Raw genomic sequence first — 21,538 nt, 5'->3', positions numbered from 1 at the left:
TCGTTTTGATTTGAAAAAAATGTTATTCGTTTTCAGTTTAAAAAAATATTGTTCATTTCGATTTAAAAGAAAATGTTAATTTTGATTTTTGTTTAAATTTTGTTACTTGGTTTGATTTAAAAAAATTTTTTTTATTGTTTTTTGTTTTAATTAAAAAATATTTATTGTTTAATTTTAAATTGATTGTTTAGTAATTGTTTATTGCCTGAATTTCATGTTTTGAAACATTTGATTTTCTTCTGCTTCAATCATACGTAATTTTGATTTTTTATATTGAATAAACTTCAGTTTTACTAGAAATCAAATCGTGTTCCTTTCTTTTCTTTTTTAATGTAATTTATAAGTAAATAATGAACGTACGTTAGTCTTTAAAATCCATGAAACAGCAAATGTTTAGTTACTTTTAACACTTAAGGACACAAATGTTCAGTTTTGAATTTTGTTGTTTAACATTGAATAAGTTTCAGTAGAAATCATCATGTTCCTTGGTTTTCTTTTTTTTAATGAAGTTTTTAAGTTTGTTTTTTTGTAAAATGTTTTGATTCATTAACTAGGACCTCACTGATGACGTCATTTTCAGCTCGTGGGTCAAAGGCCTCAGCGATATCTAGGACTACTATCCTAACCTTCCCTTAGAACAAGCTTTCCATAAATCTATGCCGTTGGTCGGAAAGAAATTTAGCATCAGTTAAATAAAGTCTTTATACATAAATGTGCAGGTGTTTATATGTGTTGATCTTTTATGTGTTTTCCACTTTTATTCATGAACTAACACAAGCAGATATTCACCAAGTTTTAAGATTTATTTTGGAGAAAATGGATTCGGAAAAAATGGTTTCAGGAGAAATGGATTCAGGAGAAAATGGATTCAGGAGAAAATGAATTCAGGAGAAAATAAATTCAGGAGAGCGAGTTGTCTTATCTAGTTATTTACTTTTTAAACTTAACTTTTTAACTTAAAAGGAGTGATGCAGATAGACAAACTTTTAATTTACATTTACCTTAAATTACAAGTTTTGTACATTATTGACTATGTCTCATTTGCATAGCTTCCCGGAGACACTGATCTGAAATTCTTTCTTTTCCCTCTGCTCGACAATGTAATTTCTTCATCTCTCTGTGTCTATGGTTTATCACCTCTGCCCCAACTTTATGTCACTTTTCTGTCATTTAACCCTGAGAACGATTCCATTTTCATGCACTCAGTGTGACCTTGTCATAATTCATACTAGCTAACTTAATCGCCATTGACATAAGCAAAGCTATTTATAAGTCAGCAAAAAAAAACTGTTTAAAGGAAAAAACAATAATAATATAGTGTATTTTACACAAGTTAGTAATTATAATGGTGGATAAAGGAACTTGGAGAACGTGTACACACACAAATTCAATCTAGCAATGAATAAAAAAAATACCATGTCACACATATTGACCTTTGATGAAACAAAGAAAATACCATGTCGAAATTGTACACATATATTGACCTATGATGGAACAAAGAATGAATTTGTCAAGAAAAGCAAGAGGTTTGATGAACAAAGAGACAAAGATGGAGAGAGATGTACGATTGTAATGGCGTTAGTCTGTCAACCTCAACTTTTTCACCATCCTTGCTTAATATGCCCAACGACCACTGCAGTCAAAATAATAATCGAATAAAAGCAGTTTTCGTAGAAGTGCAACAAACATGATTATACATTCATGAGCAATAAACAGATAAATCATTACAGAGAGACTATACAAACAAAATCTAGAGTCTACAAACAAATTATAAAACTAATCAAAGATGATGATGCTTATAATGATGCTGACTTACCTGCTGTTGTGGTTTCTTTGTTTTCTGACGTCATGCTAAAAGCTTTTATTGTAAGCGGAGTAAATAAATGTCCTGATAAACACGGACGTTTCCTTAGAAGTTTTAAAACCTACAAAAAAATAAATAAATAAATAAAAATTATTCATTACAAAATAAATTTTAAACAAAATAACAAAAATTTGGATGTGCTAATGTAGATGTCATAAATAAAAACTTATTTTCTCATTTGAAGAAATGTCCCTGCTGGGCAATTTGGTTACACACAAACCAGCTTTGTAGGGTGCATTGATTTCATTTGTTCCTTTGTAGCAGAATTAAACAACACCAATAGGGAAATTGATTATGTGGTGAAAGTAAAGAAGAAAATGACTTACACAGATGAAGGAGCCTCTCTCTTTCCTGTTGGGTGACGGAATGAGGGAAGAAAAGAGAAAGAACAGATTTTGTTTGTAGAAAGCTCAGTAATATACATATGGCATTAATTTGCATAAGAGAACAGAAACTGTTAAGAAAAGGACGAATTGGAAGCACGACAGGCAGTTAGTTTTTCGAAAGCTGAGAGAGAAAATGCCTGGTGGAAATTACAGTTGAAATTAGTTGTGGGAAAGAGAAAGTACAGAAACTGTTAAGAAAAGGACAAGTTGGAAGCATGACAGGCAGTTAGTTTTTCAACAGCTGAGAGAGAAAACGCCTGGTAGAAATTAGTCGAATTTAGTTGTGGGAAAGCAGGGTTTGAACAAATATTTTTCTTCATTTTATTTCCTTTTTTTTTTTTTTTTTTCATTCACCCCTGAAGAACTACTTCAGCCCCTTTGAGAATCTCAGTCTGTTAATAGAGAGAATTCTGAAAACAACAAGGAAAGATATCCCTTCTTCTCTTTCTCTCTCCTGTCCATTTGACAGCATCGGCTATTTTTGTCTGAAGATAACTGTTGATAGACTTTCTGAGATCCAAACAACTTCCTACTTTACATTTTCAACACTTGAACACTATCCAACTTTCTTCCATCTATACTAAAAGGTGTAATAAAAATAAATCCTTTTATTCTTTTATAAAAAAGTTGTTCTTTTTGTGTGATAGTTTTCATTATATACAGAGTGGAACGATACAGTTGTCACTCTAAAGAAAACACCACTACAGCTTTATTTTTAAGCTTTTACTGAAAAAAATCAATTCAGGTAACTTAATTATGTAGTACCTATTCACAATGCCTCCCCACGGGACAGAGTTAGACACCAGGGTCGTTTTTTAACGTGGAGAAAAGGTACAAAAATAAAAATTGTCTCAGTCGTGAAGGATTTCTCCTCCACCGAAAGAGAACGAGAAATGGAAGTGCCGCATCCGAAGAACAGATACTACACTTTGATCTTGGCCAAAAGGCCAAGAACAGTAGAGCTAACATCTACTCAATATAGTCGTCTTCAGCCTCAATCACCGCCTCGATACGAGCCTGGAAGTGGGAGGATGCTTTTTCCACAAATGCCAGTAGGAGCTCGGCGTATACTCGGCAGATGGTGATCAGGCTGGCCTTGGTGTTGTGGGAGGTCATGTTGGTGATGTCCTCGATGTATGACCAAACAAAGTAGTCCAGTGGGTTCTAGTTGAGTCCTGCTGCCATACCAGCAGCCACCTGATTGCACCAGGGGATCACCACACTCTTTAGCACATCCAGATACACTTTGGTGTTGACTTTCAAGCCGACTTCAAAGCTGCGAAGGTGGCATGGTGTTGCCCTCACTTGAAACCACACCAAAGACATTAACTGTGGCTGGAAACTTTGTTTTCACAATCCTGGGCACGTCCCTGTTATTCGTGGCAATCACGCTATGCATTTTGAGGGTGTTGGCAATGGTCCTGTTGTCATAACTTGGATTGGTAGAGAGCATAAGTTTTACAGTGGCGCATCTCCAATCTTGCTTATTGAACATTGTGTCACTTTCAGACATGATAGAAGGCTTCTATCATTTTTGGGATTTGTACACAACTGGCCAACTAGTCTGCAACACAAAAAGAAATCTGGTTTTCATCAAATGGAAATGGAATCATGTCATCTTTTCTATGGTGGCAGATTTTACTCAATCTACGCCATTAACAATTACTACACTACCACTTTACCTTCAGTAACCTTTATCCTCGAGTGGCCTCCGGGCCTATATAAATGGTTATTTCCTTGTAAAAAGAAAAAAGTTTTAAAAAGAATGTTTTATTTTCTTCCTTATTTTCATTATGAACACAAAAATGTAAATAACTACACATCGAAACATTGTCATGCCAGTGTAGCAAAGACTATACATGTATGTATAAATAAATATTAATATATATACAAGAGCATGGAAAAATATGTATCCTGTTTTGCATGAACAAGAGAGTATGATTTGGAGTTTCGATTTAGTTGTGATATTCATAGGTGGATTATAGAAGTTTTCAGAACTTATTTGATAAAATTAATTCTCTACTCACACAGATGCAGTGGGCAGCACAACACAGTTTTGCTATATCTCATTTCCTATCACAAATGGTTACGTTTCCAACCCGTTTCCCTGACCAGCAAGAATAACAAGCATCACTTCTAGATCTGTTTCTGACTACAGTTCCCGAGGATTGTACAACAAATGCTGACAGCCCACTCGGGAACGCTGACCATGCAGTGATAATGGTAGAAATCGCCCTAAATTCTAGACCAAAAACTGATGAGCCAATGCTCAAAACAACGAGATATTATAAAAAGGCTGACTGGGAAGCCATCAGAGATCTTATCAGAGATGCCCCATAGGGAAATGTTTTCTCTTCCTGCTGAACAGTGCGCAAATGAGACCACTGAATGGTTCAAAACAGCAATGGAAGCACATGTTCCCATGCGGAAATTTTATAGCAAGTCCCACTCTCCCCAATGGTTTACTTCGACTTGCGCAACTGCCATTGCTCAAAGACAGCATGCATACCGCAGATTTAACCGACATAAGTCCAGTTCAAACAAACAGAAGTATATAGAAGCTAGAAGTAACGTTAAGAAAGAAATAGCGACAGCTAAGAGAGAATTTACTGAAACCACTAAAAAACACATCGAAGCACAAAAATTAGGAAATCGTGACTTCTGGAAAATCTACAACATTGTAGTAAATAATGGGCAATCAACAATTCCCCCGCTAACCAACAATCACGAGGTTGTTTGCTCAGCAACCGACAAGGCTAATATGCTTACCAGCCGGTTTACCTCGAACTCCACACTGGACCCTACCAACCACCCCCTGCCTGACTTTCCTTTGTGGACAGACGCCACGCTAGACAATCTAAAAATCACCCCTGCTCAGGTACACACTATCATAAAAAACCTTGACACTTCAAAAGCATGTGGACCTGATCTCATCCCAGCTGTGCTATTAAAAAAGTGCTCAGCCGAAATATCCCCAGTTCTCTCCAAACTCTACAACAAATGCCTTAATGAATCATGCTTTCCGGGCTGTTGGAAAACTGCTTCTGTGGTACCAATATTCAAGAATTCTGACGAAAGAACTGACCCATCAAATTATTGCCCCATTAGCCTCCTCCCACTTTTCGCCAAAATATTTGAGACCATAATTAACCATGCTCTAGTCCGGCACCTTACAGATGCTAAACTTCTGACTGACAAACAATATGGATTTAGACATGCTCGTTTCACAGCTGACATCCTCACTGTAATCTCTGAACGTATATACCATTCACTGGACAAAGCGGGGGAGGGCAGAGCGGTAGCTCTAGATATATCTAAGGCTTTTGACAGGGTATGGTACAAGGGTCTCCTCAGGAAAATTAAATCATACGGTATCACTGGTAGAATACTTAACATAATTAAATCCTTCTTAGATAAGAAAAAAATCCAGGTTGTCCTCGAAGGTCGTACATCTAAACAGTGTGATATAAATGCGGGAGTGCCTCAGGGGTCTATCCTTGGACCTCTATTGTTCCTAATATTTATTAATGACCTCCCCAACAAAACTGCCTCTGAGATGGGTATATATGCTGATGACAATACACTCTATACCAGGCATGACAGGAAAACAAATGAACACATATCTAAAGAAATGGCAAAAACACTAGAGGATGACTGTAGTGGAATGGGGACATAAATGGATGGTCACATTCAATGCTGCCAAGACTAAACTGGTTTCCTTCAATAATTACAAGAAACCTTCTCTGCCACCAATAGCAATGGCCAGTGACTCCCTGTCTGAGAGTACATCTTATTATATTGAAAACATTGCCAGGGCCGCTGCGCAAAAGGTAGGCTCTCTCTACCGTGCTAGAAAACTACTGACACCTGAAAGTATCCTGTACCTCTATAAGGCCACCATTCGCCCATGTATGGAGTATTGTTGTCACATTTGGGCTGGTGCATCTGCTGCTAGTCTCTCATTCCTAGACAAGGTTCAAAAGAGAGTCACCAATCTGATAGGCCCTGAACTGGCATCTAAGCTTCAGCCTCTGTCCCATCGACGAAAAGTTGCATCCCTCTGCCTGTTCTACAAGTATTTTAATGGTGAATGCTCTGACGAACTGCAGACACTTGTGCCCCCACGACGTAGACACCCTCGACAAACCAGACAGGCAGCTAAATCCCACCCCCACACAGTAGAAATCCCTAGATGTAAAAGATCTTTCTACTCCAGAACCGCTAGACTCTGGAATTCCATTCCAAGTTCCTGCTTCCCCAACTGTACTGACATGCAGAAGTTCAAGTGCAACGTGAACCGACATCTTGCTGCCCAAATCCCAACATAGTGCCCTAGTAGTTGCTGCCCCTGAGTGTAGCCCCCTACACCAAAGTAGCAATGCGCCTTGTTTGGGGTGAAAATGTAATTAAAAAAATAAATAAATAAAAAAAAGAAAAAAAAATAGAATAAAAAGCTCAGGATGAAATAAAGTTTGTAAAGTGTGTGTGTGTGTGTGTGTGTGTGTGTGTGTGTGTGTGTGTGTGTGTGTGTGTGTGTGTGTGTGTGTGTGTTTCTACGGTTTCAAAATGCTATTAAATAATGGGCAGACGATCTTTTGTTCATAGAATGATTGCATCTGTGTCATCATTTCATTAATTGATTTGAGTCACGTGACGTTTTCTAAATTGTAAACACTGGCAGACGATAATTTAAAGTTTTTCGCGGCTTTTTTCTTCAGATGAGATTTGAGTGTTGAACGATCAACAATTTATTTTTCATCTCCGAAAATACAGTTTTCTTCTGTTATGAAAATTGTTTACGTAAATTAATTAATTTTCCTTTTATGAGAACACGATATAAGAATGCCGAGAAGCTAATTGAAGGTAACTTATTTATCATATTTTTTAAAATATAGAGAAGTTGAGACAATTCGTCTTTTATTATGTAATTTGAACGTTTAAGTTATTTTGGGGGCTTGTGATGTTAAAAACATTCATTTCTTGGAAAAAATCTGAGAATTAAAATAATAATTGCATTGAAGACAAGTAATCTATTGAATTTATTTTTCTTGGAAGGAATCCGAGAATTAGAAAAAGAATTTGTGATGAAAAGTCATTATTAAAGTTATATTTGGAGAAAACCCAAATAACTATTTTATTCAAAGGAAAAGATTGTGACAATGTTATTATTTAAAGAAGGTTTACTTCGAGAAAATATTAGCGTTATTAATTTAAAATTCGTTTATCCAAACGATAAATTAATAAAAAAAAAAAAAAATGTCTTTGTACATTTAATTTGATGTCTGTATCCCAGAAATTCTTAATCATTAGGAAAGAAAAGGAGAAATTATTTTTTTTTAAATACACACACATATTTTTTTTATTTTATATATATATATATATATATATATATATATATATATATATATATATATATATATCCCACAAATTCTTATCTAATCTATACTCCTATAAATCGTTTTTGTTTTGTGTGTATCGATATTCATATTAAAAACCCTCTTTTCTATTTATTTAATGTATTTATTTGCTTCCCCACCAAAGCAAATTAGGCACAAGGCCGTTTTTAATGTGGAGTAAAAATCAGCTCCCCTAAAAGTAGGTAAAAAAGGGGGCACTCTGGTTACCAAAAATAATAATTGTCCCAGTATAGAGGGTTTCCCCTCCATTGACTGGTACAAATTATATTAAGTGCAGCATCTGAAGAACAGATACTACACTTTGAGATATTAAATCCTTTATTGATGTTAAAAATACATTGAAAATCAACAATGAACAAAAAACTTAGGCACATGGCCAACTCAAAAGGGGGGATTGTGAGGGTCGTTGGTCATCCTTGTCACTCCAGAACTAAACAAAATCAAAAGTTTCTCCCAGCTAGTATCTTCTTTCACCATAATACCGCATTCACCCTTTCATACTGGGGGACGTCCTACTTAACTCCCAATTTTTAAAACATTTTTTATTGACGTGCAAAAACAAATAAAAGATAACAATAAAAATGGTACAATAATTCATTTGTGTCGAAGGCGGAGGGTAGGGAAAAAAAAAAAAGGTGATTAGTAGGACCTTCCCAAACCCATCTAGTTGATAGACTGCCCATTCCACTAGGTTTGTAAAAGGAACCTCGCTTCTGCGGGTCGGTCTCTAAGTGGGGATGCACTCTAGATGGGGGTGAATGGAGAAAAGAAAATTTTGTGGGTAAGGAATGGGGGTTAGTTTGTATTTCTTTCTCTCCAAGATGGGTGAAATTTAGAGGAGGGGGTGAAAACAAAAATTGCAAGAAGGAGGGGGTGGGGATCTTGGAGGCTTCCTAATCGGGGAGGGATGGAACACACACTCAGCTAGCTGAGAGATTACTTGTTTAATTTTACTTTACGGAACTGCGCGTTCCACACCTAGGTGGGGAACACGTATTCAAATTTGGCTCCTCTTCGTACACACAGGCTTGCTACATGTATCCATCTTCTGTCAAATGCAGCTTTCTTCTATCACATCTGATCTTCACCCATAGTTGATGTTTAAAGAAAGCGATCAGATCCTGATCAGAAAAAGACCCCCCCCCCCGGCAACCTTGCAGACGCGACGTCCAAATCACCATTCTCGCCACGGCCAGGATCGTAACGTAGACCATTTGTCTTTCCCGGTTGCACGGCGGCCTCACGTTGTCCACGACATTGGATATGGTAATTGGGCGAGGATGCTCAGGATCGATGCGAGCCGTCACCTCACTGACATACGACCAGTACCGGCGGGGTTTCGTGGCAATCGAAGAAAGCATGATCAGATGTTTCTACGGCCGTTGTCCCACAATGAGGACAATCAGACAACTCCAAAAACCCGGAACTGCATTGTATGTTGTTGAGTGGAAGTGCATTTCGGGCCAATCGCCAGGTCAGAGAGAACTCCGAATTGTTCAGATGACTAGAACCTGGCGCCCAGCTCCACGCGGAGCAGATCTCACTCTGCTGCCAACCCAAACGCGCGCATAGCGGGTCCCCGGCGACCCCCTTCACTAGATCCCTGTGGAGTTCCCTACGGGTAGCAGTCATAAGGTCGCTGGACCTTGGTAGTCGTTTTAGCGCGGCTCGGCACTCTTTCATGTAGGCAGATTCTCACCGCGGCTTGCGACAGCTCTTGATAGAAGGGTCGAGAACGAGGTTGGGGAAGGCGGCAGTAACCACGGGGTGCCATGGTTGGTCAACTTGCATATAGTGGCTCAGGAAGGCCAGCCTCTCAGCGTCTCGATGACACTTGAAGTCTGGCTTTCCCAAGCCTCCCTCACGCGGACGTTGAATGCTTACCCAGTGTCTTCCTCCGTCCCAAAGAAGCGAGGACAAGAGTTCGACAAGAGCTGTTAGGGGTTGTGCAGGCAGGGAAAGTACGGCCAGTCAGTAAAGGATGAGAGGAAAGACGTAAGTGGTGCACGCCTCAGCTCTACCCTTTAAGGAAAGTTTCCTAGGAAGCCACAAATTGACTGCAGCCTCCACCTTTGACCGTACCTTCAACCAATTTTTGTCAAGCTGGAGACCCGGTCCGAACCACACGCTGAGGATCTGAACCGGGCCATCCGTCCAGCTGAAGGGCGCCGGGAGGTTGGCGTTGCCACTCCAGGTGCCCAACCGCAGTCCTACCGACTTGCTGCGGTTTATCTTGGTCCCTGTAATTCTTTTGTACTGAGCGAGTGCCTCTGACACGATCTCAATGTCTCTGAAGCTCGACATAAAGACTGTGACATCATCAGTGAACGCAGATACCTTGGCGGCTGAGCCACCGGGTATTGCAATTCTGCACAAGGCCGAATTTGCTATGACCTTCACCTTCACCGAGGTGCACGACTTATATGAACTTCACCGAGGTGCACGACTTGACACAAAAAAAAAAACAGCTTCTTAATCAACTGCTAACGCACACGTCACTGTAACGTCCAATGACAACAACAACAACCTTCTCACTCGACTTGCCTTTTATACCACTCTCTCAATCCCTTCTCTTGCGCATGCGCCCGGAGATTCCTGACAACCTCGAGACTTCCGCTTATAAAAACCTAAGTTTTGTTGTCGCGCATGCCTACACAAGGCACAAACACGTGGGCGTTTGTTTTGTTGGTAAGTACTACACTCCCCCCTGATCTGATGATCACATAGAGTGCACTCCGGGGTGGCCTCTTAGTTCGTTGGCTTCTGCGAAGGGTGGTATTTACAATCTCGGATTCAGGTTCTGGTTCTGGGTGTGGTTCTGGTTCTGTTTCTGATCCTGCCTGATCAGACGAACTACAACTACCACTCTCTTGCTCGGTGACCTCACTTATCAGCAGCTCATCACCTGATGATTCATCGCTCTCTGTAGTTGTAGGATGTACTTCACTAGCTGGGCGAAGATCGTGCACATGGCGTGGGGTTCCATCAACAAGGACCGACTGCTGGCTGACCACTCCAGATATTCATCCTCGCTTGAACTTGGTGGTGCACCGGTTTCCAGGGGGTCTAACCCAAACTGGATCCCCTATGTTATATTTGCCATGACTCTCCTCGTCGATTGGCTGGACAGTGTCAATGCCCTTTATCCTAACACAGTATGTGTGTATGGCATTGGCTGGTGCTGTTGTTAGTGTCTTCCCATCCTTTGGTGTGATGTTATACCAATACGTGGCCTCCGTAATGGTGCATTGCTTTCTGGCAGCAATTCTCTTGATGCTGCGATGGCTCCTCTCAGCAATGCCATTCCCTGATGGCACATGAGCACATCGCAGTCGTAGTCGGACACCCCACTCATTCAACAGCTGCCGAACTTGGTGGCTACAAAAAGCAGCATCGTTGTCCGTCAATATCTCTTCCGGCGCACCTCGCTCAGAAAAGATAGATGACAGTTGGCGGACAACATTCGCTGAGTCCTGCCTGGTCATTTGCCGTTACACCGCAAAACGAGTGGGTCCACAGTCGATAAGGGTTAGAAAGGGCTTACCACTGTAATGGGTAATATCCATCGCTGCTCGTTGCCACACATGCTCAACCTCCAATCGCCCCTTCTGCCATTTCTCAGATGCAGGATCGATAGACTGGCATGCCTAACAGTGCTTGATGATCTGCCTGACATCCGCCCTTGTCACTGCCGGGTCCACACGCCTCGCAAAATGCAGAGTTCTTTTGATACCTGGATGTCCACTCTGCACATGAATTCTTTGTATTTGGCATGAGCTAATCGTGCCAACTGCGCAAGATCGAGCAGCGAACTCCAGGCCTGTCTTCACAGCTTCATACCATTTGTGAGGCACATTGGTTAGTTGGTCTGCACGATTACAGTGTGATGCCACGAGCGTTACACTCACCGACAGGTCATACTCCGATACCAGACTCTTCAGGGTGTTTAGCCTCCGCCGGATTAACATCTCACTGGCTGCCTTAGTGCGGACTCTCGTTCGTCCCGAAAGAGTGTCGGACACCCAGTGGTAGACACAGAGAGAATCCGTGTACAAGTGCAACTTCTTTGACTGCCATTGCAGTGCCAGATTTAAACCCTTCACAAATGCATCCAGTTCCGCCAAGTTGATGTGTTGAGCATCATTCACGGGTCGCAGCCAGCACGCATCTTCAATTACGTTTCCACGTTGCTCCAATAACACTCCCAATGCCAAAGAACTAGCGTCAACCCACACATTCACAGTGTCCCCATTGACACACCATTCCCCACGGGCAGGGTCCTCCTTGTTAACTCTCTCTAGGGTTTCTGTCATCATCAGAGTTAGAAGAGCATCATCAGATAAATCATCCCAACCTGTAGTTACTAAACTTGCCCTGTGTTCGATGATGCTCACAGCTGCTCGGAGCCAGCCACACGCTGGTAAGTGACCAATAAGTTTCCTACACAAGGAAAAAATAGTCCGCCGCGTAATAACATCAGGGATGTTTTGAATCTCACTGGCATGCCTCCATCATAAGGTACCGTCTTTCCCGCAAACATCCAATCCTAATACCCGTGCTCCATCCCTCAAACATTCGGGATCCTTGCACTCCAACCCGAATTGAGCTAACTTTTCTCTGATGTGCGACGCAGATTGTATATCTTCATTGACGTACAGATCGTCAATATAGGCCGATGTTGCGTCCTCAGTGGTCTTTTCCTGGGACAACACTGCATTTACAATGGTCTTCATGATTTGCGGTGCCACATTCAGCCCAAAGCCAAATCGAGTAAGGCAGTATCTCTGACCCCGGAATCACACTGTCTGGAACAGCCACAATGTATTATCCACTCGCACTTGCAAATAAGCCTTCCGCAAGTCTACTATAGACACATTGGAGCCCTTCTGGCGCCATTCTCTCAGCTTGCTGGCGCACATGTCAGCATCAGCAGTGTACGTCTCAATGTATCTATTGAGTTCACGATAATCCAGCACTGGACGAACTTTTGATTTGTTATGCTGGACTACCGCCATTAAGGGAATCAGACCCTTGGGTGGTCCCAGCTTGTTGGGGTAGGGGATCAGCCATCCATCCTGGATCCATGCCTCAAGTTCCTTCTCGTATTCATTACGGGCCTTGTCGAGTATCGAGTACTCTGCAATGCTATTCTTGAGTTTGGTTGGTGCCCTTTCTTCTGTCCACTTCTACGATGCAGTCCATGCTTTTTGGTGAGGGTTGTAGTCCACCTTAAAATCAGGCCGATCAATGTGAACTGCAGCACACACTGGGGTTTCCAAAAATCGCACAGTCCCATCTCTTCCGATAACAACTCCCCCCAGTGCCTTAATAGCATCATATCCCAACAGTACATTGAATCCCAGCAAATCCCCTCGCATCACCAGCACATTAATGTCTGCGGCCACACCAGAGTCTGTGTGAACTTTGACAGTTCCGGCTCCACAGCAATCTTGCATATTGCCACCTATTGTAGTTACTTTGATGTTCTGCTTTGTCCAGTTTCGACACAACTTGGCACTCATGATGGTGTGTGAGCACCCGGAGTCGAGAAGAGCTGAACAAGGCACTTGGTCCACGTACACATTCATTGTCGGTTGCGCCTCAATTAAATCTTGTCCGGGGAACAGGGCGGTGCTGATGTCCTGTCCCCTGATGCATTTCCCGAACAATTTTGGGATAAATGTCCATAACTACCACATTGGAAACAGCGCGGGCACCCCCGCCCCTTGTTAGTACAACTTCTTGCGAAATGGCCTCGCTGTCCGCAGCAGAAACATCTCCCATTGGTCGTGGGTCTCAAACTGGGACTCTTTTCAGCATTAGTCTTGGCTTCCTGCGCCATCATTACAACCGGTTCCCTCAGGTCCTCCTCATCTCTGATAATGGCTCGAGCGCGTTCTAACAAATGTTCCATGGGCGTTACAGATACGCTGGTGGAAGCCCTCAACAGTTGCTTAACATGGGTGGGAAGGCCAGCCACAAACGCATACGCCAGTGTTTGCTCTGACACTCCATTGCCAAATAGAACTGCAAGTTTCTTCAGCTCCGCGAAGAAGACGTCCACGGTTTCTCCTGGCATGAGCTTCCTAGAGGCAAATGTTTCGTCGGCCGTGCAGGGATCCATGGCAAATGCCTTGTATAAAGCATTTTTTATACAGGTAACATCAGCCTTCTCCACGGCACTAAGTTGCTGATATACACTTAGGGCGCCTCCAGCCAATCTCAGGGGAATCACGGTATGCACCCCCTTTACTTCACAGAGGTTGCAGGTCAGCTCAACCATTTCGACCCAGTCGACAACAGAAGTGGATCCGTCGAATTTGGGTATCAGTTTTAAATCAAACTTTGCCCCAACCATAGTTGAGACAAAACAAAATAGCCAAAATAGCTTATGACCTTCACCTTCACCGAGGTGCACGACTTATATGACCTTCACCGAGGTGCGCGACTTGACACACAAAAAAAAAACAGCTTCTTAATCAACTGCTAACGCACGCGTCACTGTAACATCCAATGACAACAACAACAACAACCTTCTCACTCGACCTGCCTTTTATACCACTCTCTCAATCCCTTCTCTTGCGCATGCGCCCGGAGATTCCTGACAACCTCGAGGCTTATAAAAACCCAAGTTTTGTTGTCGCGCATGCCTACACAAGGCACAAACACGTGGGCATTTGTTTTGTTGGTAAGTACTACATTTGCTCCCCACGTCTCAGCTTGCGGAGCAGGGGCTTATCTTCAAAGTGCACTTTTATAAATTTTACAAAGTAAGGTATAAAAATTTAATTTAAATTGAATCAAAAAATTACCTTGGATTTATTTTATGTAATGTACATTCCGTTGCACTTTGAAAAAAAAAAAATCATTGAAAATTTTATATCTATATCATTAATTGCTAGATGAAAGATAATGTTTTTAAATTCCACAACAATATGGCAATTGTGTGATAGACCGATTCTTTGAGAACCCAAGGTAAGTGGGCTTTTCAATTTGTTGTGAATTTCTGCCTGTCTAGGGCTCTATGTTAAGTGAGAATAATTCTTACAAAATTCTGTTGAATAGTTTATGAAGGGTTAAAAAAAAATTAGCTGCCAAAAACATAGTTCTATGAAACTACTTAAAAAAATAATAATAATTTGGAAAAAAGGATGTTAATACGAAATAAAATGGCCACCAATTGTTAGCTAATTAACATTGTTAAAAGTTAATTGTTATCGATCTATCTGTTTATCTATCTATTCAATGATATGCTTAAAGTAGTTTATATTGGGAGTTATTTATTGTTTATAGAATTAAGTTTAGCAATAACTGGAATGTTTATATAATTTAGCTAGGTTAAATATAAACAAAATAACCTTGAACAAGCATAAGTGACGGAATGGTCACGTTAAGGCAACGTGTCTTTTAATTAGTGACGTAACGGAACTGAGGTCAGAGGTTGGGAAGTTTAGAGTTGTTAGCTAGACATCGGAGATGACAGACAACCAAGTTGACGTGGGAAGCGGCGTCACTTCGGAGAGCCAAGATGTAAGAACATGTAATCTCTGAAAATGCTGGCCAGATCATGAGAATAACTGTTCATAAATAATTCAGGTATGTGTTGTGTTAATCTGTTAAAAGAATTGGGGTTTTTGGGGGTTTTTTTTTACATGAGGGTCACCACTTATCAAGACCCGGAGGCCACTCAAGGATAAGGGTTATTGCATGTACAGTCATCAATGAGATAGTATTGTAGTAATCATTAGTATTGGAGATTTGATAGAGTCTTACTTAAGGGGGCGGTTTTTCAGGAATTTATTTACGTTGGATTTGAAGACATCCAAGTTGTAGTCAGGTGGGAAACAGTTGAAAGGAAGAGAGTTCCACAATTGTGCACTTCTGAGAAAGAAGCTCTGCTCATGGAATCTATGTTTGGATTTAGGCACAAATAAAGAGTAGGGAAAATTATTGACAGTAGTTTCAGCCAGACGGGTGTTTCGGGTGAGGGGGATGAGAGATTGTAGCTCAGACGAGCACTTGCCATGGAAATAACGATAAAACAAAGACAGGCTCGCAATGTCTCTTCTGTGGGAGAGAGGCTGCAGGGAAGAGAAAAGGGCATGCCCCACCAAACCACAAAGTATTTTGTACTCTGTCAAGGCAGGATAGGCTGTTTTTAGCAGCTCCTGCCCAGATGTGGCAGCAGTACTCCATCCTTGGACATACTTGGCTTTTATACAGATAGAGAATTGCATCTGTAGTGAGATATATTCTGGAGCGGTAGAAGGATCCCACCATTTTCCCAGCGTCCCTGGCAACAGATTTGATGTACGTGTTCCATTTCAGATGAGGAATAAAGGTCAAACCCAGAAGCTTGTCAAAACATGGAGCCTCCCCAACACGAGAGCCATCCATTTCAATTGATGCCAGATGGGGATCAGAGCGTTGATGATGTAAAGATAGAAGCTTGGTTTTGGATGCATTAAAAGTGACCAGGCACCTCTTCCCCATTGTACCATGCGCTTAAGATCAGAGGAGAGAGAATTAGAGAGAACTATGTCATTTACGGCCTTTGATGTGTTGCCATAGATGGCCGTGTCATCAGCATAGATGTCAACGAATGATTTAAGTATGTGTTTTGGGAGATCATTGATGTAGATCAGGAAGAGAGTTGGGCCCAGGATTGACCCCTGGGGGACCCAGCATTAATACTGTGGGCCTCTGATTTCTGCCCATCAACCACTACTCTTATGAACCTATCAGAGAGAAACGATTTAATGATTGAGAAAACATTTCCAGTAATACCGTAGCTGGAAATCTTGTGAAGTAGGCCCTTATGCCATATTTTATCGAAGGCCTTCGATATGTCAAGAGCAATTGCCCTGGAAAGGAAACCTTTGTCAAGAGATTCACTAATCCTATGTGATATAACCGTTAGCACATCTGCTGTAGATCTTGCACAGCGGAAACCATATTGCATGTCACTGAGAAGGTTGTTTTTGTTGCGGTGGTTGACTACTTCTTTATTTAATATGGATTCCAACAACTTACTCATGACACACAGGAAACTTATTGGTCTGTAATGAGAGGGAGATGACTTATCACCTGAATTCTTAAATACAGGGCAAACTGATGAGGTTTTCCAGGGTGTTGGAAAACACTTCTCCTTAAGGCAACGCTTAAACAGTTTCGTAAGTATGGGAGCAAGTTCTGGTTGGAGCTTTTTCAGCACTATAACTGGAATGCCGTCAGGGCCAGTTGCTTTACTGGAATTAAGGTTCTTGATTAGCTTGGCGACCTCACGCACAGATATTTGTATGTTGCATAGCGATTGTCTACAACTGTTCGATACGTCCATGTCAATCGGTTCCTGTTAGAACCGCTGCATAAATGTTTAAATATACAGCCTAGACGATCACAACCAGACATATATTCACATACAACATATGACTCGATACACAATAATATATCTCGATACACAATAATATATCTCGATATACAATAATATATCTCGATATACAATAATATATCCGATACACAATAATATATCTCGATACACAATAATATATCCGATACACGATAATATATCTTGATATACAATAATATATCTCGATACACAATAATATATCTCGATACACAATAATATATCTCGATATACAGTAATATATCTCGATACACAATAATATATCTCGATACACAATAATATATCTCGATACACAATAATATATCTCGATATACAACACAATGTCTTAATAATTTACGCACCTGAAGTACATATTTACTAAACAAGAAAAAACATGGCCGCCCAAATCACGATTCTATGAAATTTGCTTAAAAGGCCAAATTTTGAAAACAATATGGCTGTATAGTCTGTGGTTTCGAATGGCATACATTTAAATTTTGAAAACAATATGGCGGTATAGTCTATGGTTTCGAATGGCGTACATTTAAATTTTGAAAACAATATGGCGGTATAGTCTGTGGTTTCGAATGGCGTACATTTAAATTTTGAAAACAATATGGCGGTATAGTCTATGGTTTCGAATGGCGTACATTTAAATTTTGAAAACAATATGGCGGTATAGTCTGTGGTTTCGAATGGCGTACATTTAAATTTTGAAAACAATATGGCGGTATAGTCTATGGTTTCGAATGGCGTACATTTAAATTTTGAAAACAATATGGCGGTATAGTCTGTGGTTTCGAATGGCGTACATTTAAATTTTGAAAACAATATGGCGGTATAGTCTGTGGTTTTGAATGGCGTACATTTAAATTTTGAAAACAATATGGCGGTATAGTCTATGGTTTCGAATGGCGTACATTTAAATTTTGAAAACAATATGGCGGTATAGTCTGTGGTTTCGAATGGCGTACATTTAAATTTTGAAAACAATATGGCGGTATAGTCTATGGTTTCGAATGGCGTACATTTAAATTTTGAAAACAATATGGCGGTATAGTCTGTGGTTTCGAATGGCGTACATTTAAATTTTGAAAACAATATGGCGGTATAGTCTGTGGTTTCGAATGGCGTACATTTAAATTTTGAAAACAATATGGCGGTATAGTCTGTGGTTTCGAATGGCGTACATTTAAATTTTGAAAACAATATGGCGGTATAGTCTATGGTTTCGAATGGCGTACATTTAAATTTTGAAAACAATATGGCGGTATAGTCTGTGGTTTCGAATGGCGTACATTTAAATTTTGAAAACAATATGGCGGTATAGTCTGTGGTTTCGAATGGCGTACATTTAAATTTTGAAAACAATATGGCGGTATAGTCTGTGGTTTCGAATGGCGTACATTTAATCTAATAAAAAATAATGAAAATTAAACTTTTTCTGCTTTTAATTTTTTTATGGTTTTATGTCTGTCAAATAATTTACGCCGCTAAAGTACACATTAACCTTATAAAGCCTACGCTTTGGCAGGTGTTTATCTAAGTGCTTTACAAAATTATTCATTTCGAAGCCCCCTCCCATTCCCGATCCACTTGTGTTTAGTAAAACATGGTTTTAAGTTATACGTTGTCTGGGATAAATACCGAAACCGAAATTTTATTTTAAATTTACGTGGCTGAAATAAGAATTAAATTTTCTAAATCGTTGCACGGCATATTAAAATATTTAATGGAAAAAGAAAACCTTTTAAAAAGTAAAAATAAAAAATCTGAGCTCATGGAATAATTGTTTTAGAAAAAACAGAAAACAACAAACTACTAAAAGTATTAAAAAGAAAGGAAAAGAACGAAAGGATGTGAATGACGTCATGTGTGACGTAATGTTGAGGTCAAGAAAGTGCACATCATTGTTTTCGTTTTAACGGTGTATTCAAACGGCAAGTTCCCAAATTAGAAAATGTTCTTCTTGAACAGACTAAAAGGGAGGGTAGATTAAAAACCGGGGAAGGGGGGGGGGGATATATCGAAAGACAGTGACCTCGGTAGCCACGGATGGGGATGTTCAACATTTTATTACGTAGCTGTGACTCGTTGCGTCAGAACAATTGCCACTCAACTACTTATTCCACTTAAAAGTTCAGTGCTTGTTAAGTTAAAATTGACAGATCGATTTTTTAATGTCGTTTTGAGCAAAAACAACAGTACTTACTTGTCATGTCGAAAATAGTAATATATCCAACAATTACGAAAATTCATCGAGTAGAACACAAGTAACACAACTACTATTGTTTTTAGCTAAAATAAAAATAAAAAAGTCATCGCTCGACGCTATGGTCTTAGAAAAATGTTCGCCATTAAAATGTCGAAAAGGGAAATAGGTATGTCCCTATATTCGCAAGCTTCAAGGTATTTACATCTAGAGGAAATGCAATTTATGTAAAAATTACTTTTAGCTATAATTTTCTACTCGATTAATTTTTGGATATATTACCGTTTTCGACATGATCATTAAGTAAAGTATTATTGTTTGGTTTTTTTTTTTGCTTAAAACGGCATAAAAAAAAAAAAAAAAAACTCGATCCGTCGACTGTATCTTAATAAACACCGAAAATTCACAAACTGTTAAGACATTCGGTTATTGTCTAATTTGTCTGCTCTTTCTAACTTCTGGTTTCTGTCCTGCAGATGACGGTGACAAGCAAAATATGGCCCCTGCTGATTAATGATTATCTCCCCTTCAGATAACGCGACCACCCTTCCTACTACTTCTATATTATCCATAAGGATAATTTAGACGTAAAGAAAGTTATATATATATATATATATATATATATATATATATATATATATATATATATATATATATATATATATATATATATATATATTACATGAGTGCTTACAAACACACAATGTCAATTAGCAAAATATAAAGCAATTAAATAGTAAAAACGATTAAATAAACAACAACAAAAACAGTCATTCGTCTAAATTCAAAAACAAGGAGGCGGCAAGAGAATGCATAGCTGAAGAGAAACGACTTGTTTGGTTAATTAAAAATTACAACAAATTAAAATCAAAACTACTTCCCTATCCCCTCTATTCGATAAAGTAAAATGTAAAACCATTTAACTTTTTGGCCATGTCAACCGATCAACCACTGGCCTGTCAAAGTTATGGTTTGAGGGTACCTATTTACTATGCCTCCCCACGGGACAGAGTTAGACACCAGGGTTGTTTTTTAACGTGGAGAAAAGGTACAAAAATAAAAATTATCTCAGTCGTGAAGGATTTCTCCTCCACCGAAAGAGAACAAGAAATGGAAGTGCAGCATCTGAAGAACAGATACTATGCTTTGATGGTATGTTGGAAGGCAAGAGAGGCAGCTGAAAACGAAGGAGAAGGTGGAGGGAAAATGTTTTTGATTGGATATCTCTTAACAATTGGGCGTTCATCAACCAACTTGCCCTGGATCGAAAGGAACGGCGAAAAATGAGTCAGATGAGTTTGCAATCCGTAGCAAGCGGAAGATGTGACTCCTGATGATAGAATTAAAATGGAATAATTTTCGAACATAACTGATATAATAGAAGATCCTGACCCTCTCCAAGAATGGATTACTCAATCTACAAAAGACGTTAAAAAGCGATAACCAGCGGGGAGTAAGTAAATCTTGATATGACGGCATTTAAGATACCATTCGAGTGTAAATATCTGATCTGTTACATCGTATCTTCTTTGTACAATAAACGTGATATATACTTTGTGTGTTAATCATCATTTAATCTGAATTAATTCATACTGAATATATTACTCCACGGATATATCAGATTTGGCGACGAGGAATTCGAGAACAAACTCACATGCAATCAATATCAGATTAGCGATGAAATGATACGAAAAGAAACACATTTAATCTATATCAGATGAACATCGAAGGATTAGAATACGAAATCACGTATAATCTACAAGAGATTGGCGAAAGAAGATTCGACTACGAAATTGCACCAAATCTATATAAGATTGGCGACTAAGAATTTAATTGCGAGCTTGCGACAAATCTTTACACCAAGTTTGACGACAGAGAACGCGCTTTCATCATCACGTATTAATTTGCAAAAACTTAGATGATGCCGGAAAACCTTCTACTCAAATAGGTTCTTCCTTCGAACTGCTAAACATTCAAATTCCCTTTCGGGTCTCTGCTAACTCGATCATACCAACATACAGACACCTTACTGCTCAACTCCCTACATAGTTTCACTGCAAATTTTGCCACAAATAGCAATCCCTTTCCATTAAGTAGCACTGTGCATTGTTTAAGATGAAAAGTGCGATAAAAATAAATTTTAAAAAATACTTAGTCAATTTACATGATTTTCGAAATATGATATGCTCGTTATATCAAAGATTTTTCTGCATTTTAATATAAGGAGAATTCTAGACAATCACCGATTTTATTCTGAATTTTTCTAGGAAATAA

At 39.5% G+C, this 21,538-nt stretch overlaps 1 protein-coding gene and 1 pseudogene across 3 annotated transcripts in view; both read right to left on the bottom strand.

Annotated features, from left to right (window-relative positions):
* Positions 1-21,538, bottom strand: part of LOC145284425 (regulator of microtubule dynamics protein 1-like) — an 83,791-nt gene that overhangs the window by 22,762 nt on the left and 39,491 nt on the right. For all 3 annotated transcript variants that reach the window (XM_080133221.1, XM_080133223.1, XM_080133222.1), the window contains exon 2: positions 1,817-1,925. In XM_080133221.1, the coding sequence (XP_079989347.1) occupies positions 1,817-1,925 (109 nt within the window). The remainder of the gene's footprint in view (positions 1-1,816; positions 1,926-21,538) is intronic.
* On the bottom strand, positions 2,981-3,209 carry LOC145285298 (U2 spliceosomal RNA; annotated as a pseudogene).

The sequence above is a fragment of the Euprymna scolopes genome, chromosome 9 (assembly GCF_053919585.1).
Source record: "Euprymna scolopes isolate OS-2025 chromosome 9, ASM5391958v1, whole genome shotgun sequence".
Taxonomy (NCBI): domain Eukaryota; kingdom Metazoa; phylum Mollusca; class Cephalopoda; order Sepiida; family Sepiolidae; genus Euprymna; species Euprymna scolopes.
This window is presented reverse-complemented; position numbering and strand designations above follow the sequence as displayed.